Genomic DNA, 14,947 nt, shown 5'->3' on the forward strand with positions numbered 1-14,947 from the left:
TTCCACCGCGGCGTTAGATGTTTCTGTAATTATCTGTTTTACTCGTCTTTTCCGACTCAATGTGACTTTTCTCTTTGTATTAATTAAAGAGCACAGTGAGCCGCAACAAAGCACGACCAAAGAAAAACCTGCAGAAAGCTAGTGTAAGAAAATGTGCTGGTGTTCATAATGAGGTGTGCTCTGCTGGTGGCGCCGCCGCTGCCGTACTTTTATTTATCGCAGTGCTGCGTTCATCCTTTTTTACATTCAGGGAATAAATCAGCCCAGCGTGGGGCGGCCGGCAGCTGCACCACCCATTCCTAATCCGCTCCGTGATATTTCCTGGGTCCACATGTCCTGGGTCTCACTGGAGGACGGTGGCAGGTTGAGTCCAGCTGCACGTCGGCGTCCACGAGACCTCCGAGCCGCCGGCGGCGGACTCATGGCTCAAATCGTTGTACCGGTTCTGTGTGTTATGTTTCAATCTTTCACTGGCCTTCAGAACCTCACAGTTCTGATCAATGGGAGGAAGGAAGTCCACAGCATCGCAGTGTCTGATGGGTAGAAAGAGGAAGAGAGGAAATACATGTTCTCAGAGGAAAATGTAGCATGAGACAAAACAGTTTGGTACCTGATTTACCATAATACGGCTCTTTAAAGTCTTGGTTTAGAGGTGTTCTGGTCTTGGTCTTGGTCTGGAGATGTTATGGTCCTGGTCTGAGGATGTTCTGGTCTCGGTTTTGGTCTTGGTCTGTTCTGGTCTTGGTCTGGGGATGCTCTGGTCTTGGTCCTCGCTCGGTCTCGGTTTTGGTGATCTTGACTACAACACTGCTGGAACATCTGACCCTCTTTCCGCCGGCTGCATCTCGTCCTCCACCACATGGGTCTGTGGAGACTTTTAATTTTTGTAATTATTTCTGTTTAATGTTAATATACTGAAAGACTGACAGACGAGGGCTACCATACTGCAGATGGACACCAGGCATCATGGGTATTATCGTTGGTGTTCAGTCACCGTTCAGCTGATTTCACCACGATGCTGATTGTGGTGCTTTGTGCCACAAGAAAAACACAATTTCCAGTGTTTGTAAAAGAGAAGAAGACATCGTCTGCTTAGTAAATATGATCAAATCGTAGAAGTCTTGAACAAACTTTGATCGTTCACAGGAAGTCGTTCTTCATTCTGTGTCGGCTGTTTGGTAGCTTGAAGGATAAATGAGGAAAAGTGGAGACAGGGCGACGAAGCCACCTGTCGGATTAACAGCAGAAAACCTGGAAGCGCTCAGTTGAGTTGTTCAAAGGCAGGAATTCATCGCAGCAGTCGTTAGTGGGGGACTGATGCTCTGTGGAAGTTTCCAGTCATCCTCCATAAGCGGGGGTAATAAAAGCGGAGTGTACAGGTGTGTGTTGGTTGGCAGGCGCCGCCGTCTCGCGGCGTGCCAGCTAGCCCGAGGGCTCGGAGTACACTCATAATGCAATTGTGTTTTGGCTGCCGAACAGAACGAGAGCTGGCAAATACCTGAATGCTCAGATGTGTCTCCACTCCAGGTGAAGTGCTGTATTAATTAGCTGCAGAGCAGGCTGGGAAAAAAAACATTTCAGCTTCTCTTTCTAGTCCAGCCAGAATGATTCCAGGAGCTTTTCTCTGTATCCACTGTTCACCTGCAGCTCCTCACAGTTTGGTAAAGTCCAGGCAGAAGGAAAGCAGACAAGAAGGAAAAGTTGCTTAAAGCTGCAGAGCAAAGCTTTGAGTTGGACCCATAGTTTAATGGGACTAATGGATCATTAAACTGAAATAAACATGAACACTTTGCAGAAAATGGAACGGAATAAAGACAAAATCCTAGAAACCCAACAGAAATCTGACGAATCCATCAGAGATCAAACACAGAGGACACAATTCAGAGAAATCAGTCAGATTGAAGTGAAATATAAATAGCAAATAAAAATCACAAAGCTTTAACCCTAATCCTGCAATTAACCACAATCAAAACATTAATGTGTATTTGGTCTTTGTAATTAATGTGATTAACTCTGACAGCCCGACTTAAATATCATGCACACTCCGGTTCAGGCACATCCAGATTTTAACAGAGGTCGATAAAACAGACGCATCAGATCTCTGGTCCGCTTCTGTCTGTCTGTTCACAGCAGCAACAGCGTGAAAACCACACCGTTTTCAGTGTTTCTGCCGTTTCCGTGGAAACGAACATTGTTTCTGATAGGTTGCCGTGGAAACGCAAAACTTTTCTGAAATAAAAATGACTTGAAGCCACGATCTGACAGATTGACCTCAAAACTTAAACCTGTGTTTAAGACGGTGGCAGACGCTAAACGATGCTACATGATGCTACATGATGCTACATGATGCTACATGATGCTACATGATGCTACATGATGCTACTTGATGCTACATGATGCTACATGATGCTACTTGATGCTACTTGATGCTACATGATGCTACATGATGCTACTTGATGCTACTTGATGCTGCCCAGCACTGAATCCTCTCCAGCTGCAGATGTCCTTGGGTCTGGTGAGTCTGTGCCCTGCTCTCCTCCAGTCTCTTGTCCTCCTGCGGGTCCGTCCACGGCGGGACGGTCGACTCGTGATCTGACGCGGCGGCGAGCTGAAGATGACTCCTCACAGTGGGATTGGAAATGTGGGGTAAAGTTTGTGGCTGCTCTGCCCGCAGGCCCGTCCTCCTCAAACATCTTCAGTGAACAGGCGTTAAGAGGCCGTTACAGACGGATTAAAGAGCCGCAGCTGTGATCTGATTCGGAACCGGTTGCATATTTTATTTATTAACAGTGAGATGAAATTACGACGTGTGGCGGCGCTTGACATGATTTCTGATCTGGGACCGGCGTCATAAATGGGTCACGAGGACGAGGAAGAGGAAGAGGAAGAGGAAGAGGCGGTGAATAAACCAAACTGTGGAGAACAGTGAGGAAGAGGAGGAGGAGGAAGAAGAGGAGGAGGAAGAGGAGGAGGAGTGTTGTAAAGATTTACTGAGTACCTTGGTTGCCGTGGTGACGTGGTTCCTTCCCAGCCCTCCGTCTGGTCCTTGCTGAGTGTTGACTAGAAGATAAAATTAGGTGAAAAATGTTCTAATCTGGACGTCTTGAAGCCAACAAACTCAAATCTGTGTGAAAGTCAGATTTCCAGACAACAGAAGCTCCAAATGAAGCCCGAGGCGGATCGAAGCGCAGCAGAACTGGGTTCAGTTCAGGCACTGTGAATGAGAGGAGGCCAGTCCCTGAAGAACCACGGGTCAGCTGGCAGGAGCGCTGGTCTGACTGTCCAGACACTGAGCATGGGCAGAAGTACTGGCTACTGGAGACCAGGACCAGGACCAGGACCAGGACCAGGACCAGGACCAGGAGAATATGGACTGGGAAAAGTTGTGTTTTCAGTGACTCTGAGCATCGTTGTCATGGAGACGGACTCTAAAACACAGTTTAGCTCCAGGTTTGATGTCCTTGAGAGGAAGGTTGAGTCCTGTGCTCAGAGCCGGTCGGACATGTGAAGGAACCTTCTCTCACGTCGGAGTTGAAGTGCAGGTCAGGGTTTGTTGTCATGAGTTTGCATGTTCTCCCTGGGCGAGTGCAGCTTTTCTTCAGACCCTTCCATCCTTCAGTCAGCTGTTGAGCTTTACTGGCTTTCAGGGCAGCTGTTTGGACGGAGGACATGTTGTGTTTTTCTGTGTGGAGTTTGCATGTTTCTTGTGTGCACTGGAAAAACTGCAGCACTGTGGAGAGACGTTCCACAGCTTCCTGTCCACTGGGTTCTGAAGTCTTTGTGGACTGGCTGTGTTTGCGGCTCGGAGGACCTCGGCGCCTCACGGCGTGCCTGGTTATTTGAGAGCCTGTCGAGCAGATTGGGTAACTCCAAGGAGACCAAACAGCGAGCGGAGAAATGTGGCCTGGAATGTGTTGACGGCGGCGGCCCTGCTTAGCAGTCCGCCGGCCGCTCCGGTCTGGGAGGTGTTGCCATGGCAGGAGGCGTCTGTGTGGAATGAGTAAGTGAAGGCTCCGTCTGCCGCCTCTCCCCTTTCTTCTCGCCGTCCCAGAGTCTGGCCGTGCGTCACTGCAGCCCGCCGCCGCACGCCGCGTCCATTTCAGATGCTCTTTCATTAATCAGCATTAACGCCGAGCCGCCGGGAGCCCGATTCATGTGGCGCTCCCCCGGGCGCCGCTTCATCCCCAAAAAGAAGCCGAGGCCAGCCTGATTAAAAACGCCGCTTCTGTTCGCCCTGATGAATATGGAGTGGCTTTTATGAGCTGCTGGGGAGCGTGGGTAATCAATACCGACGCCAGTGTTGCTCATCTGATCCTCGGCAGAACGCAGACTGGAGAGGGTTCGGCGTGTTTCCACTGATCCACCAGCAAGTGGGTCACCTCGTTTAGCGAGCGTCGGAGGGCGCTGCTGTTCAAACACCCGTCGGGGCGCGTTCTTAAACGCTCAGCGTTTCCGTTTCATCTGCTCGTGACGCGCCGCATCCCATAATTACCGCGTTCTCTCCGACGAGGAGGATTTGATCAAAGAGCCAAATAAGAGCCGCAATAACAAGAAACAAAGCTTCCAGTGGGAAACGCGTCCGTGAGGGCAGGATTTCTACCACGTGGTCGGCAGAGGACCGGCTTCAGAAAACAGTCACGTCTACACGGCAGCGTTTTCAAAACGATGTTTGTCTCCATGGCAACGACAGACACGTTGTGCCACTAGTTGATTCAGTTAGTTGCTTACCCCTGTTTCCACGGAGACGGAGTCGGGCCTCCTCTGAAAAGTTGGCTTTGCCTCATGGAGAGCCGGTTCAGCAGCAGAAACATCCAGAATGGCGGCGGCGCCGCAGAAACAGGGACCTGAGTGTGAGCCGGGCGCCGGTTCTGCTTGAAGAGCGGCGGAAACGGCGGCGGCTGAAAGTCACAAACTAACTGAGCGGCCAGAGCGCGGGGCGCAGGTTAGCGTAGGAAATGGAAATACCTTCAGAGATTTTTATCTGTCAGAGAAGCAAATGAAGGGACGAGAGAGATGCTGCCTGGGCCTCAAACGTGGATCACAGGGACGGCGGAGGGGAAATTCGATTTGGGTAATGCTTTCGGGGAGGGCTGGTCCCGGACGGGCTGCTGCTTGTTTGTGTGGAGACACACTGATCTCATGGCTGAAGAGCAAAAACAAGCATGTCTTCCTGTAAACAAGGCAAAATGCCTCCCATCCCCCGGGTGGCGTCTGCAGCACAGCAGCAGTTGGCGCTCGCACTTTCATCATCGGAGTGATCAACTTCTGACCCAAACTCTCATTTCAGCCCTGTTTGGAGCATTCAGAGGATTTTCCCAGCAGCTGGGAGACGGCATTAACCTGATAGGAGCCGTATCGGAGGCCGGCGCAGACCACCAAGACGTGAATAATTCATCTCTGCTCTTACCGCTCATGAAAACGAGACCGACGGATCAATACAGTCTGTCGGCTCTGCGTGACTCCAGGAATGGCTCAGGTCCATCAGGAGGCGGTTTAGTGGTTCAGGAGTGGCTCTAGATCCACCGGGAGGTGGTTTAGTGGTTCAGGAGTGGCTCTAGATCCACCGGGAGGCGGTTTAGTGGTTCAGGAGTGGCTCTAGATCCACCGGGAGGTGGTTTAGTGGTTCAGGAGTGGCTCTAGATCCACCGGGAGGTGGTTTAGTGGTTCAGGAGTGGCTCTAGATCCACCGGGAGGCGGTTTAGTGGTTCAGGAGTGGCTCTAGATCCACCGGGAGGCGGTTTAGTGGTTCAGGAGTGGCTCTAGATCCACCGGGAGGCGGTTTAGTGGTTCAGGAGTGGCTCTAGATCCACCGGGAGGTGGTTTAGTGGTTCAGGAGTGGCTCTAGATCCACCGGGAGGCGGTTTAGTGGTTCAGGAGTGGCTCTAGATCCACCGGGAGGTGGTTTAGTGGTTCAGGAGTGGCTCTAGATCCATCGGGAGGCGGTTTAGTGGTTCAGGAGTGGCTCTAGATCCACCGGGAGGCGGTTTAGTGGTTCAGGAGTGGCTCTAGATCCACCGGGAGGTGGTTTAGTGGTTCAGGAGTGGCTCTAGATCCACTGGGAAGCGGTTCAGGGATGCCTCAGGCATCCAGAATCACCAGATCCACAGACGGTGCAGGAAGTAGCTCCTGTCGCTCCTTTTGTTTGGGAGCCGTTTGTTTTTCAGCCAGCGGGCGCCAAGGGGAATTCTGGGTAAAGTCACCCAGGACAGCTGCTGCCAGCCGAGCAGCTTTGTTATCCGGCTGATTGAAAATGTCAGATTATGTGAGGTTGATTCCAAAACGCTCCTGGTTGCAGGTTGCAATGCTGTCGAGGTGCAGCTTCACACACACACACACACACACACACACACGCACAGTCTTGTATTTCTATCCTTGTGGGGACCGTCCATTGACTCCCATTCATGTCTAGCCCCTAACCCTGACCCTTACCCTAACCCTAACCCACACCACAATAAAGCCTAACCCTAAAGAAATGTTTTTGCACTTTTACTTTTTTCAGTAACAACAACATGGTCAAGAAAACACTGTTTCTCCTACTTAGGACCAGAAAAAGGTCCCACAAGGCACGTCGTTTCACGTTTTGCTATCCTTGTGGGGACATTTGGCCCCGACAAGGATAGAAATACAAGAACACACACACACACACACACACACACACACACACACACACACACACAGTGAAAAACAACAAATCTGATTAGAAAATCTGCAGAGTCTCTTACTAAAACTGACATAAATGAATTTTAACTGCTTGTAATTTGACACCAGCTTCATGACCTTGTTGACCGATTCGATTCAATTTGATTTGATCAGATTTTATTGGATTAGATTAGATTAGATCAGATTGGATTGGATTAGATTAGATTGGATCTCATTGTTCTATTGTTGTTTCCTGTTGTTTCAGTGAAATAATTGTTTTTGTTTATTTTCAATTATCATTCAAATGATGTTTATAACCGTGAACACAGCTTAATTACAAAAGCAAAAACCTGTAATTTAACAGCAATGATGACACAGAAAGGTTGAGATTAACGAGGAATCCAACCTACAACCTACAACCATATGTAAGTTAAAAGTATCATACAAGTCAGAGAAACTAATGAAAACAAACTTGCATTGAAGAAGAAAGTATTTCCATCCTGACAGCTTCACACACAGTGTGTGTGTGTGTGTGTGTGTGTGTGTGTGTGTGTGTGTTCCAGATCTCCTCGGGCTCAGCGCTGCTCTGCGGCTCCTCTGGGTTTGCAGACGAGCGTCGCTGCTGTGAAACAGTGATTTATGAACACGGAGTCTTGTGCTCTCCTTCAATATTTATCATCTGAACATTTGTTCTTCGATGTGGATCGTGTGACGATAATACGGCGAAATACGTGGACATTAAACTTTAAAGCGGCGTACACAGCATTGCACTCCAGATGTGGCCTGCGGGTCTTCTGCTGGTGAGACGACTCCAGCGCCGGATCCAGAGCCGAGTGTGTGTGTTCCCCTCTCTGTGTGTTCCAGAGCAGAGTGTGTGTGTTCCCCTCTCAGACGCAGCAGCTGCGTTCTGGAAGCCGGGCAGTCTGGATGCGTTTTGGGTTTGGGTTTGGGTTCACTCGCCGCGCCGCTCGCAGTCTGTAGGAAGAACGTCCACGCTGTGGTTCTGTCTCCAGTCCTACACAGCTGATAGCATAGATGCTACATGTGAGCCGGATGATTCTGTCGGTTCTGCTGTGTAGAGTCCTGCTGGTTCTGATCCAGTGGTTCCGTTGTTTGAGCCTCGGTCGGTTCTGATCGGTTGGTTCCGCTGTGTGAACTCCCGTCGGTCCAGCGCTGAAGCTCGTCTGATTTGATTATCTAGAATGTTCCGGCGGACCCGCCGACCCGCTCAGCGCTCAGCGCTCCGTCTCCGTTATTGATCCGTCTCTGGAATTGCTTCTGCCGCGCCGCGCCGGGCGGAGACGGTCCGCCGCGCACGGGGGCGCCGACCTCCGACCCCGCTCGTAAATCATCCCCGCTAACGGAACCCTCTCCTCTCCCCCCCCGCAGGGTCAAGGCCAAGAAGGGGGTGAACCTGCTCCAGACCCGGTCCAAGAACGCCCAGTGGAAGGTGGAGTGGGAGGTGCAGTCCGGGGCCAAGCACTCCATCACCACCATCGACGTCAGCAAGAACAGGGCGGCGAAGCAGGGGTGAGTCCGGGGCCCCGGGGGGCCCCTCAGCCAGATCCACAGGAGGTTGATTAAAACAGCCTCCAGACCACGGATCATCGGACACACAGGAAAGGGTTAAAAAGCTCCGCTGGGACACGCCGGTTCAGCGGAGTGCTTCAGAGGCCTGAAACCGGCCAATCAGACGCCCCGATCAGGACCGTGATGAGGAACCTCACTGTACCTCAGAGTTCTGCACACTGACACCCGGCTGAGATGTAAGCTAGCTAGTTAGCATTAGCCTCAAAGCCAGGCTGTCAGCGGGAGTTTGGAAAAAAACACCCAGAATGCAACAGCTGCTGCAGGAGGAGCGTGACTGGATTATCCAGCAGCAGGTTTCATTAAAACCAGCTTTATGTGGAGATTGGAGTCATTTTGTGAAGTAATTGTTCCGTTTAAGGAAAACATGGAACTCACACTCCGTAAATAAAACACGAAGGTTTAAATTTAAAGGTTATTATGGTTCGATTCCAGCGGTCCGACTCACTCAGGGTGAGCTCCGTCCTGTTTGAAGATCCAGAATGAAATGAGTTTGACAGCTCTGAGTTAAAGAGTTTGATTGAAAATATTCCTTCTCCCTCTTTCTTTTTACTGCAAATGATCAAAAAGCAAAACTGTGTTTATATCAGAGACGCCGCAGATCAGACTTCAGTCAGTCAGGCCTGTCGCACTCATCACTCTGCTGGTGCTGCAGGAAGATGGAAATGAAGACACAATGATCATCCTAATAGTGTCTCCGTATGACGCGGAACCGTCACACACACACACACACACACACACACACACACACACACACACACACACACACACACACACGCTCGCCTGAGCCGCGGTTCTGTTGGAACCTCAGCTCTTGTTTACCCAGCATTACCTGAGACGGAGGCGGCGAGGTGGCGGCGTTCCCCCGTCGGGCCGCGGCGCCGGGCTCTTCGTGGCCGCGCCCGTCTGCCGCCCGGAACGCCGCGCGAGCCCATGCACGCGTTACTGATGAACGACGGCGGAGGAAACGCGCTGGCTGCGGCCGCCTGTCGGCTCCGGATCGACCGGTGTGGAACACGAGGAGGACAGTCGCAGCTCGGAACACTCGGCGTTTTAGTGCTTTCCTTTAAAAAAAAGCTTCACGTTTACAATGATGTTCCTAAAGTGATGTTCGTTTCCGTGGAAACGGCACATCAACCGAAAACAGTGGGTGCTGTTGATGGACGATAAAACAGGAAGTCATGAGCCTCTGTTGCTCTGCTCCTCTGTCTGAACCGGAGCTGGTTCCACGGAGAGCAGGACCAGAAGCAGAGTTCCCCTGACGGAGGGTTCTGTCGTCTCCATGGAGACGGAGCCAGGCCGGGTCTGGAGCGGGTCCACCTGGGAGCCGTCGTCAGCGGGGGTTGTGGTGCAGACGGTCCTGAACAGCTGATTTCCAGCAGGACGGACGAGGACCGGGCTGTAAAGCTTTGTTTGCCCATTTGGAGGAGAAGAAAATGTTCCTTCTCAGCGCCACAGATGTTCTCTGAGGCTGTTTACATCAATTGTTCCCGCATGCAGGTGAAAATCTTTCATTCAACCCAAAGTGTATTTTACTTTGGAGGTTTGTGTTTCTGTCTTAAAAAGGAGCTTTTGTGGGAGAAAAAAGCAGCAAGTGGCTCCGTTTGAGGAGTTTCTTAAACAAACCGAAGCTTTTGTTCGGCACACTCCGCCGTGCTGCAAATGCAGAAACGCTTCATTTACACCTGAGAAACGTCTGCAGGCTGCAGAGAGCGGGAAGCTGAGAGCCTCTCTCACCTGCACCGCCTTCAGGGTGGGCCGTCCGGCCTCCGCCCGGCGGCGCTCTGCTGCTGTGAACTCTGGGTATTGATGCTCTGACACGTGACCCGGTCCGAGCGAGCCGGTCTCCCCGGAGCCCCGGGCTGCAGCTCCGAGCCGCCATTCGCGGTAACGCTGAAGGACGCGATGCTCCGGACTCTCACTGCCCTCCTTTTGGGAGGAAAGAACTCCTTTAAGTTTTCACCGCCGCCTCTTTCTTCGGCCCGTCCCTTCTTCCTCTCTTCTCGTCGTCCATTCCAGCCTGAGCTGGTGAAAAAGACGCTTGTCATCTTGAAAATCTACATGAAAGTAATTTGGTTCATTAGGAGGAAGGATAATGGAGAGCGCCGAGTGCAAAAGTGCAGCAGATCTTTTTATTTTTCCTCTCCAATTGTGATCGCCTCCCTGTGAAACCAGAGGACCGGAGTGGCGTTAATTAGCTGCCTCATGCATAATTCAGTGTTTGGATGAGTCCTGTGACTCCACATGCTACATGCTACATGCTACATGCTACATGCTACATGCTACAGCTGGCAGTTTCCATTCTGGGCCGAACACACTGCACCTTTCATTTATTCTGATTGTTGTTGTTTCTATTGTTATTATCATGAAACGAAAAGCCTGGTGTTTTATTGGAAAATGCTTCCCAGGTGGAACTTTTTGAAAATGTTCCTGGTCCTGGTCCTGGGCGGGGCCGTGGTGTGGGCGGGGCCGTGGGGTGGGCGGGGCCATGGATCAACACTGGAGCGGTTTCGGGTGCATAAGGATCAGAGGGGAGCAGTGAAGCTTCCCGTCTGCTCTGCAAATGGAAGCAGCGTGACGAGACAGCCGGCTGAAAGCGGAGGATCAATGATTCCGCCGGCGAGGCGTGCGCCGCACGTCAGGCACGTGGCGTTTCTTTTTTACGAAACCCGCTCTTTTGATTCACATCTGAGAGATGGTGTCAGAATCTGAGGTGCGAGCGGCGCTGTTTGAATCCTCCGCTGAGCAGAAATGTCATTTCGCCTCCTTTCTTCCTTCTGCTTTCGTTCATAGTCTCACAAATCCTCCCCGATTAGAGGAGAGTGGCCTGTAGCTCCGCCGCCGCCGCCGCCGCTACCTGTGCTCGCTCCATATTGATGGCAGTGTGAGTGTGTCGCGGACGGACGGGGGTGTTTGTTTTCACTGAGTGATGTCCAGACAAATAGGCCCAGATCTCATCAGGGCTCCTGAGAGGAACCTTTTGTGGGCGGAGAGTTTGATCCAGCTTTAATTTAAAACCTCTCACAGCGAGCGCCGCACGCCTCTCTGCTTCTGTGAAGGACAGACGGCGAGCGGCTGGCTTTCCCGGCTGAAGGTGGAGGCTTCGCCGGGCGGGCGGACGCTCGTCACAGGTGGAAGGAGAAATCATTTGCCCGTCCGCCGCCGGCGAGACGCTTTCATGTTGGGCTCGTAGAACCTGAGGATTACCAGCAGCTTTATCAGGAGACGGCTCCTATCGTCTCCCGTCGTAAACCCCAGAAGAAGTATCTGCGCCCCGCATGGCGGAGCGCACGAGAAGCAGATCACACATTTCGTGTGCGCGGCGATGAAGAACAATCAGGTTACCTGGCAAACGCTATCGATTGGTCAGAAGCAAATCAGCAGCCGCTGCAATTACGCTTATTCAAAAGTGCGAGGCAGAACCAAATTTGCAATCTCCTTGCTCAAGGTCTGCAGCGAGGCCCTAAGACGGGAGGAGAGCTGCCCGGCACCATTACACAGCCGTGATTGTTTATTGACGAGTCCTGCGTTCTGTTTTCATTCAGAGGCGGCCGCTGATTAATTCCCAGTTTATGATAACTTCATCCCAGACTGCAGGAAAGCCGTCAGAGAGCCGCCGGCTTCTGCAGCATCTGTCTGTGAAACAACCTCTCACACAGAAAGACTCGCTCTGAGGAGGCAAAAGGTCAAATGTCACATCAGCCTTCCTGACACGAGCCTCATCCCCCGGTCTGCCATCTTGTTTACTGAAGCTTCATCTGGGCGTCGAAGCCTCTCTAAACTCTGCAGACGCCGTCTGACTTCTGATGAAGTAAAACATGACAGTGACGCCAAACACAGACTCACATCAACATCAGCGGTGATGATCCCACCTGGTGTTGCTGGTCCGACGCCTCCAGTGTCCTGGTGTGCTTCTCCTTCTGGCTCCACCAGGAGACTCTTCCGGCAGGTGGCTGATCTCTCAAAGCCCAGAACATGAAACTGTTGTTGGTTTTAGGCTCGTAAAACACTTTAAACGCCGAACATTTTGGTTGAATATTTAATAAATCCGTGCGCTCTGCTCAGTGGTTTGAGCCCACTTTCACTTTTTAATATTTCATCTCTTCTCCTACCTTTCTGGACTTTTCTGAACGCAGCCATACCTTGAATATAAATGAGAGCGCTGCGGCTCGCCGCCAGAATATTCATCCGTCTGGAAAGTTTTCATCTGTGTGTCTGTTGGGTAAACACAACACAACAGTTCCACTTCCTGTCCTGTAACCTGCCTTCGTCCACAGTCAGCTGGGATCAGCTCCAGTGACCTTTGACCCTGAGTTGGCCGAGGCAGGGTACTGGATGGATGGATCACATCTGGATCAAATCTAGAATCAAATCTTATTTGAATATAGCAGCCTGCAGACGTAGACTAAGAGACGTGACTCCTTTAAGTTTTTTAGAACGCAGCGTTGAAATCTCACCAAATTGAATCACAGTTAGGAAAGCATCCACTGTTGCCTTGTTGGACACATTAAGCATTAAGGCTTTCCTCTCAGATGGGTAAATCCTGCGGTAAATGAAAGCTTCAGCGATGCTCATTGGTTTATCGGTGGATCTCATCGGAGGCCGTTTAATCAGCGGCTCTCTGAGCCTCACAGATGAAGCCGAGGCGCCGGACACACCTCGCAGCGAGATAGCTCCGCTCTGCAGAAATCCAGATGAGGAGATAAGAGACAGATTGGCCGGGTGCGCAGATGCATCATAACTTAGAATGAGCTTCACAGAAGGAGCCTTTAGCATCAAGGTTTTGTGAGCAGGCAGCGAGAAGGATTATGGCACCCGAGGATTAAATTGCATCTCCCAAGAATGAATCAGGTTTTAATATGTTTTAGTGACGTCTCAGCCTCCATACCTGGAATTTATACACTCAAGAAGTGTTAAAACTGGAGCTACTTATAAAAACGGCTGGGCAATACAGCTTTATGAGCAAACAGTGGCTCTGGTAATGGCATGTCGCGTCTTTATGGCACTCGGTATTGACTTTGAAAGTATCGGCTCCACTCCTCATCCATGCTTTCTCTGTTTTCTTTAGCAGAACAAGGAGAAAACTTTAAATGACGCATGTAGCGACACATATGACCTCTTCACTGTCACTACATTACATTTATGAATTAACACATGAACACAGCCGCTACATCTCTGACTCCTGCTGCCACCACTGCATCTGCTGGCAGTAGACAGTGTTCCTGTTGCAGCGCTGACGTGGAGGAGGCCTTCTGCTCACGGCTGCTGTTTCTCCCGCTCCGACAGGGAGGTGCTGGGCAACGTGGAGGTGATGCAGCTGGACTTCGAGATGGAGAACTTCACCAGCCTGTCAGTCACCAGACGGATCAACTGGAACATCGACTACAAGGGGCAGAACCCGCCGCCCGACTCGGAGAAGGTGGTGACGGAGCTGACGGTGGTTCAGCGCGACATCCAGGCCATCATCCCTCTGGCCATGGTGAGTAGAGCCTGCTCGCAGTGTTTACTGACTGAAGTGGAAGGCAAAGCTGTGTTCGGACTGAGATGTTTACGGACTACAGTTTCTATCACTGGTACACTAAAACATGAAAAAGTTCATAAAGTTGAAGGATTTACTCACTAAACTGCCAAAGTGACACCTTTTTTATTGAAGAAGCGCTGAAAAGCATGAGGTTTGACGGTTTCTCCGGCTCCGGAGGTGAAGGTCTGGAATGGACTCAAATCAGACCGTCTGGAAGCAGTTTGTCCAAATCTGACTGAACAAACATCCGACTGGAGCGACGTGATGGAGTTCCTGTTGGTGCACCATTTGCAGTCTGCAGCGTCGAGCCTGATGAAGACTTTCATGAGAAACTCAGTCTCTTTCAACATGGACGAAGTCAAAGCGTCGGCCTTCCCTCCATGTTGGGAGATTCTGCATGCAGAGTTTTGAAGGCTGGGAAACCTTTGAACATGAAAGGATTCCCTGAGCCTGCTCCTCCGGTGTGGACCAGTTCAGCAGGAACTGACGGGCTGATCACAGGCTGCCTCAACACCTCCAGTCAGGACCGCCGCTGGATTCTCGCTCTGCCAGGACTCTCTTTGGATCCACCAACAGATACGAAGTGCAACGAACCCAGGTGTCTGTCCTTCTGACAGGAGTGGGAGGGGTGGCTCTTCCAGTCCGGGGATCCATGCTGGCCGGCTGCTCGCTCACTGGTGCGTGCTGGAGGTCACACGGCTCGTAAATAAATTTACAGTGTATGCAAAACTTCATCTCCGTGCAAGGAAACAATTTATGCAGCTTGGTTTTCTTTCTTTTCTTTTCTTCTTTACCCCAGAATAACTCTTACTTATCTGTCATATATTTGCATAATTACAGCTGTTCTGCATCCGAAGCTCCATTAAATATACTGCGTGCAGCGCATCTGCTGGAACATAAGGTTCACTTAATATCTGCGGTCCCCTTGACATTTGGGATTTGCATGCATCTTGTACGCAGATGTGTTTGGCTGTGCTGCAGAATTAGATTTCTGCCCGTGTGACTGTGCCTTGTTAGATTTACCTTGTGAGGAGAGCTGGCAGCTCGGCTGGGGGGTTCTCTCCCAGCAGCTTGTCACCTCTGCTCGCCACATTACTGGTCGGTGTCGCCGCGGCGTGTTTCCGTGTAATTTGGATGCCTTGTTAGCTGCAGAGCGTAAGCACGGGACTCATAGTGACGCTGAGGAAACAGAACAGATCC

General features: G+C 51.1%; 1 protein-coding gene across 2 annotated transcripts in view; it reads left to right on the forward strand.

Moving 5' to 3' along the window:
- tmem132e (transmembrane protein 132E) overlaps positions 1-14,947 on the forward strand; it is a 381,572-nt gene that overhangs the window by 319,487 nt on the left and 47,138 nt on the right. For both annotated transcript variants that reach the window (XM_030100150.1, XM_030100149.1), the window contains exons 3-4: positions 8,029-8,169; positions 13,513-13,705. In XM_030100150.1, coding sequence (XP_029956010.1) covers positions 8,029-8,169; positions 13,513-13,705 — 334 coding nt within the window. The remainder of the gene's footprint in view (positions 1-8,028; positions 8,170-13,512; positions 13,706-14,947) is intronic.

The sequence above is a fragment of the Salarias fasciatus genome, chromosome 10 (genome assembly GCF_902148845.1).
Source record: "Salarias fasciatus chromosome 10, fSalaFa1.1, whole genome shotgun sequence".
NCBI classification, from domain to species: Eukaryota; Metazoa; Chordata; class Actinopteri; order Blenniiformes; family Blenniidae; genus Salarias; species Salarias fasciatus.